Source organism: Caretta caretta, chromosome 10 (genome assembly GCF_965140235.1).
Source record: "Caretta caretta isolate rCarCar2 chromosome 10, rCarCar1.hap1, whole genome shotgun sequence".
NCBI lineage: Eukaryota > Metazoa > Chordata > Testudines > Cheloniidae > Caretta > Caretta caretta.
In genome coordinates, this window is record NC_134215.1 from 81,067,815 (window position 1) to 81,082,316 (window position 14,502).

General features: G+C 37.9%; 2 protein-coding genes across 5 annotated transcripts in view; one reads left to right on the forward strand and one right to left on the reverse strand.

Moving 5' to 3' along the window:
• Positions 1 to 14,502, forward strand: part of MAP2K5 (mitogen-activated protein kinase kinase 5) — a 215,734-nt gene that overhangs the window by 142,598 nt on the left and 58,634 nt on the right. For all 4 annotated transcript variants that reach the window (XM_048865826.2, XM_048865824.2, XM_048865825.2 and 1 more), the window contains one exon: positions 222 to 251. In XM_048865826.2, coding sequence (XP_048721783.1) covers positions 222 to 251 — 30 coding nt within the window. The remainder of the gene's footprint in view (positions 1 to 221; positions 252 to 14,502) is intronic.
• LOC142073426 (uncharacterized) overlaps positions 1 to 14,502 on the reverse strand; it is a 237,246-nt gene that overhangs the window by 85,925 nt on the left and 136,819 nt on the right. The window lies entirely within an intron of this gene.

Below are 14,502 nucleotides of genomic sequence, written 5' to 3' on the forward strand. Positions count from 1 at the left end.
ACTTTATAACAAAGCCTTAATTTTGTTTGTAAATGAAGCATAAATTGTTGTGAATAACTCCATTCTAAATACAGCTCTTACTGTGTTCTCAGGATTATTTTTGCTCACATATATTTTTTACAATTTGTACAATAGTGAGAGATAAGTACTTTTCTCTCTTTAAGAAAATATGCCCACCATGCAAATCTATATAACTAGACAAATATTATTTTCTTTCCCAGCTTGCTCTTGGGAGGTTTCCATATCCTCAGGTAAGATTGTTCATTACTGCTGCTTGCCACTGTGACATTCATTCCTATGTATGAAGGTGCAGAGAGCAACTGTGAACATTTGAGCCACATACAAATAAATCTGTCCTGTTAAATTGAAAAGTGATATCTTTAAGGAGTCATTTGGAAGTATATCACTGTTTTTTTTTCTTTTTTTTTTTCTTTTCAAATGCTATTTCTTTTTTCCCTTGGGAGGATGGAAGAGATTATGATGAGGATGAGGTTTGTTTTATTGTGAGATTAAAGGATTTTTTAATTACTGTGATAATACTCTGATAATAAGATAGAGGTAGCTCCTCTTTCTTTTAATTTTTAATTCGGATTATGAATTTTGTCAAAATGGTTTAAGACCCTCAGGAATTAAAAATATGATGTGGGATGACATATTTGGTTTGTTTTTTTTCCTAATGTTCTCACTTAATAGGGTCTAATAAAATGCCAATATTTTACATACCAGGTGCAATTTTCAAACTCTGCATTGGCCTGATTCTGCTCCCATTGAAGTCCATGGTAAAACTCCCATGAACTTCAGGGAGGGCAGAATAAGACCCGTTCTGAGTGTTTTTGAAAAATGCCATCTGTGGAGAATTTGGCTTTTACCTGTATGCTTATTCCTAAAAATCATGAGTCTCCAAAAATAATGGCCAATTCAGATAGTTCTGAACTCTAAAATATTCTTGCAAGATGAATGACAAAATCCAAAGTAAAAAGCTGTGGTACCATTTTTAAAATTATTCCTCTTTCTGGGGGAAAGCAAGTGGAAAAGTTCAGGGGATACAATTAATTATTTGAATTTTTTTTATGGTTTGATATGTTTTATGATCACTGTTTTCTAAGTATTTTGGTCTGTACAGACCGGAGTGCCTGGAGGCATGTTTGATTTAAAGGTGGTGTTGGTTTATGCTCTTTAAGCATCTATTAACTTGCTATTGTTATGCAAATAACTGTTGTATTACACATACTAATTTATGCATGGTTAGATTCTGCAGATGCCTCATGAACATGGTTATTGAATAATAGGATAGGACTCATTCTCTTTCCTGTTTTTGTAAACTGTTTTAAGCAAATTCTCCTGACACTTTCATGGACATACATAGAAATATTCCAGTCTTTCCATTTTTTACCTGCTGTGAATAAAAGTATTTGCTGATTGAAAGAAATAGTTTTCAATGTTTCAGCACAACATAGAGTTTTTATCTATATTTTTCAACTAACCCTCTCCTCTGAGAGAAAATCCAAAAAAGAGGTACTTATGCAAAGCATCATTTTTAGAGTTACAGAGTCGCATCACTGTAGTCCAATAAAAGATATTACCTCACCCACCTTGTCTCAGTAATAGTCACATCACGTTAGTTAAGAAAGTGTCAATGTATCTATTATAGATAGTGGTACATAACTACATAAAAAATTGACTGTGGGTTGCAACTTTCATCATGGAAGCATTGGGGGGTTTTTTTAGGCTGTGTATGCGTTGAAATTTTATTATGTCTGCTGATTCTATATTTTCAAAAGCTCTGTCAATATATTTTCATATTAGGAGCAAAACACATGATGAGCAATTTAAGATGCTTTTTGCTCTTCTAATTAAAAATGGCATTTTTAAAAAATGATAGTTTTTTTAACATATAAAATATCTGAGACAGTGAGACTCTGAAATATGACTGGTAAGTAAAAGCAACTATTTTCCATAAGTATTTTTAATATAAATAGAATACATCTTAAATATGTATTTTCATGGTTGATCATAATAGCCCCAAAGATGCATTGTGGTCTGGTGAGTGAGTATTGTGTATTTTTTTTTAACTGCCTGAATAGATATATTTTCATCACTGTAAGGGCCCAATCCTACAAACACTTACTTGAATAGGTCCTACTCAGTTCAGTGCGGTTTTACATGTATAAGTGTTTGCAGAATTTGTCTCTAAATAGCCTGGAGCTGTTACTTAAATATGTATACAGAATCATCCCTGTTCTCGGACAAATTAATGTATTTTTACAATTATACGTGAATGAATTGTTACTCTTCTCCTCCTCTTTAAAACAAAAAAACAAATAAATTAGCTTATTTTTTCCATATAATGTAAGATTTATGATTATATGGAAACTGACCATAGTCAAGAAATGCAGAAAGGAGGTTAACTTTCCCTCTTATCTCTTACCAATATGCCAGCAAGAGTAAGGATGGATTTTCATGCCTCTGTTGGAATGTTTTAATGATAGTATTTAGCACTTTCCACTTTCAGAGTGCTTTATGAGCATTCAGATTACAAAGATTGGCTTAGTTGTCACATGAACATTATTTAGTCATCTTATGTTTCCATTTAGGACTCTATCCTGCTCATGCTTAGGCAACTACTCGTGTCAGAAAAGTCGTCCGTGTGCATAAGCGTTCAGAGGATTGTGTTCTGAATAAGCAGTATATATTATGGTTTGTGTTTGTAGTTATCTTTCAGAGGTGTAATTTTATACGTACAAAAAACATGAAATACATTACTAACTAGAGCAGACCCTCCTATTACAAAAACTTCAGACAAGCAAACTAGTTAATGAAAATCCAGTAACTTTCTGAATTGCTTAATGTTTTTTCCAGACACATTATTGTGATGCGCTGTTACTTGTTCGCTGTAATGTAAAATTCCTTTTGGAAGAAGTAGACTATGACGCTCATAGGATTTTCTCTCGACATAAACATAAACACTTAAGGGTATATTCTTCCCCTGATGTGTTTGCATAACTCTATTAACGCTAATGGGAATTGCGCACACACAGAGAGGGAAAACAGACTCTTTAGAATCAAAATCCCTTCATATGTAAACATTTAAAAATGAAATCAAAATCCCTTCTATCAAATGCAGTACTTAGTGTATAGTGTCAGCATTTTAGATAACTGAAGATGGCTCAGGGGTAACTAAGTTTTAGATTTCTTTTAAAAGTTTAACAGTAATTTAATGTGATTAGAGGGGCAATTTATGTGTCTGTGTAGAAGGAATTGTAGAAAACTAAGAGGCCATGGAACTTTACAGCATTTTCACTTTATTATTTAATTAAATTTAAAGTTGAAACTACAGATTTGCAGAGTCTGAAGAAACTGAGAGACGTAGAGTTAATCATGGAGATCCAAATTCAGTAGATTAAATAAAAACATGATAGGGGGCAATTGGTTGTTTAATGATAATGCAATTTAGGAGAAATGAAAAGAATCGCCTGGTAAATATTCTCAGCTTCTATTCACACCACTTTATGGTGATGCTGTGTATTAAAAGGATGATACATCCATTAGGGAAACATTCTAAGGAAACAGGGAACACTCAATAGCTAGGGATGTAATAAACTACTGAAAAGTGTAGATTACAACAAATTATTTTAAAGTACTTTTGTATGTATAAAAACGTTTCCTTCCTTTGGCTACAGTTCCAGACCTTAGTTAATAAATTACTTCAAAATGACCTGCAGTTTAAAAAAAAAGAAAAGAAAAGAAGGCCCTTCTTCCCGTCATGTCTGCCCCCTTCCTTCCTCCAAAAAAAAAATTCTGAGCAAATAGTGCCCCTGGTATTGTAAAGCTTTGAATGTTTTCACACCCCATTAATTTATTACTTCTCTTTCTTCATCTTTAAATTTCATTTTTTTTTTCAAAAAATTCAGACTCCCTGCTGCTGCAGCGATTTTCATCTTGTTGTTAATTTTCCCTGCTCCATATGGAGCTCCAGACATTTCACCTGGAGGCTGTACTAGATTTTGCTGTAGTGATCGCACTTCCGGAGGCCAAAACTGTCATTTAAGGTTCCTGGTGCATCTGTCTGCGCCAGGCTTTTCACTGGCATGGGAGAGTGTGAATAACAAATTGGATGCACCTGAGATTCAGATGATTAGTGTGTTTTGTGGATCTCAGCGACTTGTAAGCAGATAGCTCTGGGGGTGGGGAGGGATAAACAGCAACTGTGGGTGAATCTGTGCTCACACCTTCCATTTGGGTCTTTGGAGGGAAAGTGCAAATATCTAGGCAGCCTGAGTGCAGAGCGAGAGAGTAACAAATATTTCATCCTGCCTTGTCATTGATTAGAAAAGAGCCTTTAATTTCATTTCACCCCATGTTGTGATTAATTTGCATTCTTTGTCAGAAGTTAATGGAGTTTTTTATGGTTCACTCTGAAATCCTTGAAGACATCAGAGTTGATCTGATGTTTATACAACCGCCAGCGGAATTTTTTCATTTGATTGATGGCAAGCTTGATGTTATTCCAAACGGCTTTTTAAGCTGTTTTTAAGAATTATTTGAATAAAATGCAAGCAAGATATTGTTGTAACGATCAAGATTATCTGTTAAAAATCTGTTTCAAATAAAGAACACGATAAGTAGAAAAAAGATCAAAAAGACAAGAGAAATGGTGAATAGAACAGATGCTTGTTAAAATACAAAAGGCATGCATTCAAATAAGTTATTATACAATACAGTGAAGTAAGAAAGATCTTATTTTGGGTTCTTTTTGGTAATGAGACAATTTTGTGGCAAAATAAATTAATCTCTGGTTTAAAAATAAAAAGGTGGCAGAATTGCTAAAGAACTTACTGCCAGTTGGCTAACTCCTTTTTTTTTTTTTTTTCCTGCCAACCTTTTCTACCTTGATTTTCCCAACAATATGAGAAACGGAGCTGTATTGTCCTTAACTCAAAGAGACAAGACTGTCAGGCCTGTTAGCTCAACAAAATGATGACATATTACTTGTCTCAATGAAGAGGCATTCTTAAATCCCACTGCAAGGAAAACATAAGTGGATAATAGAAAATTTTAGAGCCGGAGTATACGTTCACTGTAGTCTTGCCATTGGTTCCTTTTCTAAGAAAGTACAAAAGTCAAAAACACTGTTAGTGAAAGAGATCCTCTCTTTTTTTGCTTGCTTTTAATGAAAGATTTGTGCTCTTACCATACTTCTGTGCGTGTAGGCTACACATTGTAGGCCAGACCCTCAGCTGGAATAAATCAGTGTGGGTCCATTGAGGTCGGTTCAGCTATGCTGATTACAGCATCTAAGGATCTGGCCCCCCCATGTCAATATGACTAGATTTTACAAATGCTTTTGGATTATACCAAAGCCATTTTTAAATAAGATTTGGGTTTTGGCCTTGCTTGAGCAAATTCTTCCCTCGCTGTGTTTTCAGCTAGTGAGGTTTAATTGTAGGTCAAAAAGCTACTTATCTAACCACTTGCATTTAAAACAAATTAATTTATTTGCTGTATCTTAAAGTTTGCCTAATAATTTTGTGGTTTTAATTGAAGTTACTGATTTCTGATCCCTATATTAGCATGGTCTGAGCTTCTTTTTTTATATGTAATTCATACTATAGACCAAATTTGGCCTAGTTTCATTTAAATGTGAGCAGGTTGTCAAGGAAAAAAAATTAGTTTAGCTTGGCCCATAAAGTAGCTATTTTACTGTTGGGTTTTTTCAGTTGACAGAAACATCATTTAAGCATTCATTTATTTTGTAAGAATAAACTGAAGGTTGGTTAAAGCATGTTTCCCGGTAAGAATGAAATCTGTTATCTTCCACTTGCATCATAATATTGAACCATTTAAAAGACATTAAACACTGTTTAAATGCTAATGACAAAATAGTGATGTTTTCCATATTAACTTTATAGAAAATGTTCGCTGTAATCTTCTATTTTAAGATCTAGACTGATTTCATAATGTAGGTTTCACTACACGTATCATTACCTAATCTACCTAGATTTTTTTTTTTTACATCAACCAGAAATCATAAATTCATAGCTAAAATAGATTTAGCTTTTGGGAATACATTGCATAGTTAGGATAGAGTGTTAATTTCACTACAGATTTTTTTCTCGTGTGAAAGTATAGAACTACTGTTGGTTAGCATGTGTTTTCCATGAGTTAGTAGGAAACTGCTGAAAGTATCAAATATGCTATATATCTTACTTGCTTATCGATATGAGAAAATTAATAATAGTAAATATCTTTGATTAAAACATCCTGATTTGAAATTGGGAAAAGGTAGACCCTAATCTACAACATATTTATCTGGATGGATTGTTAATTTGTGATATTTAATGTTATTCCTTTTTAACTATAATGCTTACAAGCAACCATTTAAAACCATGAATTCTGCTACTTTTCTCATTTTACCAGCTTTGGGAATGGGATTCCAGTGTTGTATTCTATATCTATTGCAGATTACTTTTACTGCACAAAGTTATTCCCTGGCTTTTCCAGAAGTATTGAAAGCCTTGATCCTGCAAACACCTATGCATGTGCTTACCTTAAAGCACATATGTAATCTCACTGACATCAGCTTTACATAAATGACTGGTCACGTTGACTTTTGTGGAACTATTTCAAAGCATAAAGATAAGCACCTTCATAGTGTTTTCAGGGTCAGGACCTGAGTCATTCTGTGGTTAGGAGCTTTGACTCTGGAACTTAACCTCTCTGAGTTTTTTGTCATTTGAATGAGAAAGTTGCCTTTAAGTAACATGACTTTTGTTATTACGTGAGGTCAGTATCCTGACCTCTGAATGCAGGGTTAACCGTTTTGGGACATTTGTGATTACATAAAGCAAGCAAGAGCCTCAAAAGAGGCGGCATTTGCCATAAAGAATAAGTTCCTTATCAGGGGACAACATGAAAAAGAAAGGAGATATTTAAATTTATTTCAGGGCATCTTTAGAAATGTGTGAGCATCCTTTGCATGGGCTGGTACTAGAGGAAATGATCCTTCTTTCACTGTTACCAGTGAATGTAAGTGCATCACCATGAATAAAGCCTGTTATTTAAATAACTAAGTATTTGAATTAGAACTCATAAAATTGCAGGTCAAACTTTCACTGGCATAAAGGCAAGTAAGCAAATGCCTGTAGTCTACTGAGAATCGCTGCATCAACCAGAGCAACCACAGTTAATAGCATTGTACCAGGTATTGTACAGCGAAGTTCCCAGATTTTCTGGGGTGGTCCCAAGGGCAAAGCCAGGTGAGATCAAGGCATGCATTCCTTTTCGCATTGAATGGAGAGGTTAAGAGCACAATGTGCTGGAGTTTTTTTGTTCAATCTGGCAGCACAGCCAAAGAGCATGCAACACCACTTTTGAATGTGTAATGAGCGACTGGAGGAAGACCAGATATCTGTGACATTATGGGATTTTGCACAAAAATGAATGGTGTATGTATGCAGTGCCTCTCGCTACGCCTAGCCTGCCTGTAAGACAATCTGGGTTTCTGACCTGTACAGCAGTACAAGCATTACACAAGTTTGATAGATCCTGAACTTGGTCTCAGCACACAGATGTTTTTGGGTCCATAGGTGAGACATGGACTTCATGCAGGAGGTGTGGCGGCCTAGTCGTAGATGACATCTTATTTGCTGTGATCATTTGAACTCTGCTTGCAGCCTCTATGGATGAACTGGCATAAACAGTAACCGATAAATAGGAAATGAGTTGGATTTTTTCCATATTGCCATTTACAAAATATCAAAATGTATTGGGTTTACTGAAACTAACGTCTTTTTCCAGCCTTCTGTGTGGTCCCGGTTATTTGGGACTAGAGTGAGGCATTGATTCTAGCCCATTTAATTAAATCTGGGAACAACGTTACAGGCTTTGAAATGTACAGAAGCAAGTGTCTGCATATGGAGCACCTCTTTGCTCTATGACAGGTTTCAGAGTAACAGCCGTGTTAGTCTGTATTCGCAAAAAGAAAAGGAGTACTTGTGGCACCTTAGAGACTCACCAATTTATTTGAGCATGAGCTTTCGTGAGCTACAGCTCACTTCATCGGATGCATACCGTGGAAACTGCAGAAGACATTATATACACAGAGACCATGAAACAATACCTCCTCCCACCCCACTCTCCTGCTGGTAATAGCTTATCTAAAGTGATCATCCAAAGTGGAGAGTGAGTTTTTGTGTGTGTGTTTTTTTGAAAAAAAAAAAAGGGGGGGGGGGTGAGAACCTGTATTTGTGCTGGAAATGGCCCACCTTGATTTTCATACACATTGTGAGGAGAGTGGTCACTTTGGATAAGCTATTACCAGCAGGAGAGTGAGTTTGTGTGTGTGGTTTTTGGAGGGGGGTGGGGGGGTGAGAAAACCTGGATTTGTGCTGGAAATGGCCCACCTTGATTATCATACACATTTTAAAGAGAGTGGTCACTTTGGATGGGCTATTACCAGCAGGAGAGTGAGTTTGGGGGGGAGGGGGGGCGGAGGGTGAGAAAACCCGGATTTGTGCTGGAAATGGCCCAACTTGATGATCACTTTAGATAAGCTATTACCAGCAGGAGAGTGGGGTGGGAGGAGGTATTGTTTCATGGTCTCTGTGTATATAATGTCTTCTGCAGTTTCCACGGTATGCATCCGATGAAGTGAGCTGTAGCTCACGAAAGCTCATGCTCAAATAAATTGGTTAGTCTCTAAGATGCCACAAGTACTCCTTTTCTCTTTGCTCTATATTACCTATTTGTCTACTATAGACAAAGCTGTGATGTCCCAGGAAGGAGTTGTAACTCTGAACCCATCATGTCATTGTCATATTACTTGCCCTTCCTTTGCCAGCTCCACTCTGCTGCCCAGCTCCTTGAGAAGCAGCAGGAGACAAGGCCTGCATACTTGGGCAGAAGGGAAGTAACATCCCCAAAGAGCCTGTTTTCCCCCTCACGCATTAGGCTGGTAATGCAGGTAGTCTGTGTAAGGGACTAAAGAGTGTCAGATGTTCCCAGTCTTTCCTGTATGAGCATATAGTGGAAGTGATAATCTTGTCCTTGGGCATTGTATGATAATTACTTAAAATGGGTTAAGAGAGAGAGATTCTGGACCAAAGGCCCAGGATGTTAGTGAATGATTTTGCTGAATTTAGGGTGGCTAGGTAGGCTCACTTTCTATCACCCTTGTTAGTCTGCGATTTCTATGGAACAATTCACTCAGATCATTAAGGAGGACAACTATGTCCATGATGATAAAATAAGTGGCACGGAGCAGAGTGTTCCTCGGAACTTGGCCAGAATATGTCTGTTCATTTCAAACCCTCTAACTTTATTCCCAGGTTTAATTAGGAAAATATGGTTAATTTTAAGCCGATCTCAAGTTTAAAAATAAATTTTATAAAGTTGACGGACTCCTAGTCATACTATCAGATACCCAGATTGTGCTTCTCTCTGGATTACTCCTGTTCAAGCAACCTCAGGATTGTATTCAATATTTCAGTAGTATAGACGGTGTGAATCACTGGAAAGAGTCCAGTTTTTCCTAGATGGGCCACCATACCAGATGGATGTTGCCTAATTTTTTCCAACCATTTGCCTTTCTTTCCTTCCTTCTTTCCTTCCTGCATCTTGTACAATGAAAATAGGTTAATTATTTTTACTTTTGTCCCAAATTGATTCCACTACCTTGTTCTCATGCAGTATCACTATTCTGCAGAGTTTAGGTTACCAAAAGCGTAGAGCAATATTTAGATCCAAACAAAAGCATGTTTCCTTGGATTAAAATAAAATTTTGAGGAAGTTTCTAATAAAATTGGGACAGCATAGACCATCAGAATGCATAGACCTAAACTCCCAATGTTTCCCAACATTCCTAGCATAAATCACTATTTATTGAATTACTTCAACATCACGAGGAACACATTTGTCCCACAGAACAAGTTCACCAAAGTGCCAACCCTACAGAACTGTGGTACTCATGAGAGCCAACTCCCGTCAGGCTGTGTGACCTTTGTGTTTAATGGATAAGGGTCATAGTTCCTCTTAAATGGCTGATGCCTTATGCACAATATTATTATTGCTGTTAACATCATCCATCATCATTATTTTGGGTGAGGAGGTTGGTGACCTGAGGATGGGGACTGGTATTCCATCCCTCCTTCAACTTTTGTAGAACATGAGGGTGGCCACTCCCACATCTTTTTCCTTATTTGGGGGCTGCCTGCTATGACTTATAGACTTTAAGGTCAGAAGGGACCATCAAGACCATCTAGTGATTCTAGTCTGACGTCCTGTACATTGCAGGCCGCAGAACCTCACCCACTCACTCCTGTAATTCACTCCTAATCTCTAGCTGAATTACTGAAGTCCTTAAATCATGGTTTAAAGACTTCAAGTTACAGAGAATTCACCATTTACACTCATTTAAATCTGCAAGTGATCCATGCCCCGTGCAGCAGAGGAAGGCAAAAAAGCCCCAGAGTCTCTGCCAATCTGACCTGAGGGAAAATTCCTTCCCGACCCCAGATATGGTGATCAGTTAGACCCTAAGCACATAGGCAAGACCCACCAGTCAGAGACCTGGGAAATAATTCTCTGTAGTAACTCAGAGCCCTCCCCATCTAGTGTCCTGCTGAGACCACAAACTGTATTCTAATTGCTGCTACTGGCAGTCGCCGGTGTGCCACCTGCCATTGTAGGAAGTCCCATCATACAATCCCCTCTGTAAACCTATCAAGCTCAGTCTTGAAGCCAGTTAGGTTTCTTGGCCCCACTGCTCCTCTTGGAAGGCTGTTCCAGAACTTCACTCTTCTCACTGGCTTAAAAATCTTTGCCTAAACTTGTTGATGGCCAATTTATATCCATTTGTTCTTGCATCCATGTTGGCGCTTAACTTAAATAACTCCTCTCCCTCCCTGGTATTTCTCTCTCTGATATATTTATAGAGAGCAATCAGATCTCCCTTTGGCCTTCTTTTGGTTAGATGACATCTCCTCTCATAAGGTAGGTTTTCCATTCCTTGGATGATCCTAGGAGCCCTTCTCTGCACCTGTTCCAGTTTGAATTCATCTTAAACATGGGAGACCAGAACTGCACACAGTATTCCAGATGAGGTCTCACCAGTGCCTTGTGTAATGGTACTAACACTTCCCTGTCTCTGCATCCTAGGACTGCATTAGCCTTTTTCACAGCTGCATCCCATTCATAGTCATCCTGTGATCAACCAGTACACCCGGGTTTTTCTCCTCTGTCGCTTCCAACTGATACATCTGCAGTTTACAGCAAAAATTCTTGTTTAGTTCCTAAGTGCACGACTTTACACTATTAAATTTCATCCCATTTCTATTACTCCAGTTTACAAGGTCATCCAAACCTTCTTGTATGATATTCCAGTCCTCCTCCGTATTGGCAATACCTTCCAACTTTGTGTCATCCGCAAATTTTATTAGCGTGCACGCACTTTTTGTGCCAAGGTCAGCAATAAAAATGTGAAAGAAGATTGGTCCCAAGATCAGTCCTTGAGGGACTCCACTAGTAACCTCCCTCCAGCCTGACAGTTCACCTTTCAGTATGACCCATTGTAGTCTCCCCTTTAACCACTTCCTTATTAACCTTTCAGTTCTCATATTAATCCCCATCTTCTCCAATTTAACTAATAACTTCCCCTGTGGAATTGTATCAGATGCCTTACTGACATCCAGGTAGATTAGATCTACTGCATTTCCTTTGTCTAAAAATCAGTTATCTTCCGAAAGAAGACCACGTTGGTTTGGCACAATCTACTTTTGTAAAACCATGTTGTATTTTATCCCAGTTACCATTCACCTCTATGTCCTTAACTACTTTCTCTTGCAAAATTTGTTCCAAGACCTTGCGTACAATTGAGGTCAAACTAACCGACCTGTTGTTTCCCAGATCACTTTTTTCCCCTTTCTTTAAAATAGAAACTATATTTGCAATTCTCCAGTCATAGAGCATGACCCCCAAGTTTACAGATTCTTTAAAAATTCTTGCTAAGGGACGTGTGCCAGAAATTTTCATGTACCATAGTTCCCCATGACATCTCCAAGTTCTGGGGTGGGGGCTGGGAAGCAGCCTGTCCCTGCCTCAATAGCAATGGGAGACAGGAAATACATTCTTTCTGCCGCTACGATAAGTGGCAGGTTTACTAGTGCACCCCATAGTGTGTAGCTCATAGTCAGCCTTGTCCCTACCATTTAGTCTAGCAGGTGGCTGGAAATGGAGAAAGGGGATGGGGTCCCCCCACTCTAGTTGCTTACTTGTGGGCAATCGCTGTGCCTAGAGGAGCACTCCAGAGGAGTGAAGATGGGTGACTGGCTGTGAAGCACCTCTGCAAAAGACCGTAGAGACAGGGCACCAGACCCCATACACAGTGTGAGGCTGCATCAAGCCACTGGTGCACAAGAAAGTTTGGGGGAATCCCGTGGACTGATATCAGAGGAGTGATGAAATCTGTCTAGGTTCTTGCATAGTCTCCATTTCTGTAGTACTGACATTCACTGAACTTTCATGGACATGAGCTGATGTTAAACAATAATTGGCAAATCGCCTCCTATGTTGTGCCTATTCTGCATGAACTGTTCACTCTACCCTGTATTATACCCATTACACATGTGGTGTGACAGGTTTAATCTGTGTGTACCTAATATACTACTCTTATAACAGGGTGTGCATGCCATTCTCCTAAAACCGCCATCTTTCACATAAAAAAGATCCTCCTCATTTGTGACCATTAAAAATCCCATAGTCCCTTGCCACAAAAGCAGTGGTGTTCATTCTAGTGTCTGGGTGTATTCCAACATGGATAGTCACTACTGACTCCTAAATTCCTTCTGCCATTTCAACTATATTTGTTTTTTTCCCCCCCACATCCTATTCTAGACTAGTGGATTGTGTTACTGTACTCTAGTAAATTGATTCCTGTGTGAGGTGGATGCAGGCCGGTGGTGAATGAAATAATCCCTGTGTATAGTTTATATATGTTTGCACAGCTCTGGGAAGACAAGAATTCTATAACTCTTTAAGACTGTATTTAATTTAAGGTTATTGGGAAGCAATCTTTTTGTTTTCAAGGCTTTTCAGAACAATTCTTTCAGTGGAGCTCCCCGTATTCTGTCCTCCATTCCCTGGCTTGGAGGTTGGAGTTTGTAAATTGCAGAATTAATGACAGGATTGATTGATTTCAGGATTTTCAGAAGTGCCTAACTTGACTTAAGAGCACAAGTCCTATTGACTTTCAATACTTTTCAAAATTCCACCTAGGAATTTTTCTGAGAGGTCCTGCAGGCGTCCTGAATTGGGGTTAAGAATAACTTGCAAGACTGGTGAAGAAGAGAAAAAGGAAACATAGTAGAGATTGAGTGCAGAAAGAAAACTCCTTTTTCCGTATATATTGAGGCAGAGAGAGTGAGTGTCATTTGTCAATATGGAGCCAATATTTGTTGTTGCTTCTGGTCCAAAAAGTTTAGTCTTAAAGAAAATAGCAAACATCTCTAAAGTTTAAAAACAAGCCAAGTGCACTGTTAGAATCCATATCTGCAGCAATTATGAAAATAAATGTCATACTTATGTAACTGTCTGATTTGTTAGCATTTACCTTTTTCTATTTAAAAAATCCACTGGCTTAAAAAGCAGTATATATGTGAAGAGTAAATTTGTTAACTGATATGGGAAGCTCTGACCAGGTCACCCACAAATCTCTCAAACAAGAGCTGCAGGGCAAGTACTAATTCCAGAGAGTAAAAGAAAAAATGAAAGCTGTAGCCAGTGACTTCTCCAAGTTACAGAGGGTGGATTCATTTGAGTTTTCTGATTGTGCTTGTGAATATAATGTGAAAGGGACTGGTAGAGGTCCTCTCAGCCACTTCCCATCAACTGTATCTCCATGGCGACAGATATGTAACCTGATGGTCTGTCAAAAGTTGCTTTTTGTAACCAGAGGCATTTATTAAATAGTAGATGAGGCATGAGGAAAACTTTTGCATTTGTAACCAGCCTAAAAAATGACATTTGGAGAAAGCCATTTATAGAGTAGCTTATCCAACTACCAGTGACTTTTTCCATAAACTGAGGAACATACTGTGGATTTATTTTATTTTAGGTAAATTTAGTGTCATAGTTCTCTCTCTTCCTTTCATTATTAACTGTCATGTAACAAATGCTGCTTCAGGATAATAAAGAAAATATAATTTTAAAAATATCCAAGATCTGTTAAGAATTCTCCAAATTCACAGAATTCCAGCTACAAAGGAAATACTTATAAAACCTTATGATCTACAGGGTCTCGCAGAGATAACCATGTGAGCAGGTCATGCATCTGCATTGAAATACACATACCTCTACTCAGCTCACCGTGAAAGCATATTACTGGCAAAAGGTTTAAACTCTGATACCGCTCAGATTAAAATGATTGGATAATTCAGGAATCTAAACATAATACTGTTTTAATCTACCTACTTTATTTGGCTGCCTGACTTTATCAGGGTTTTCAGTAGC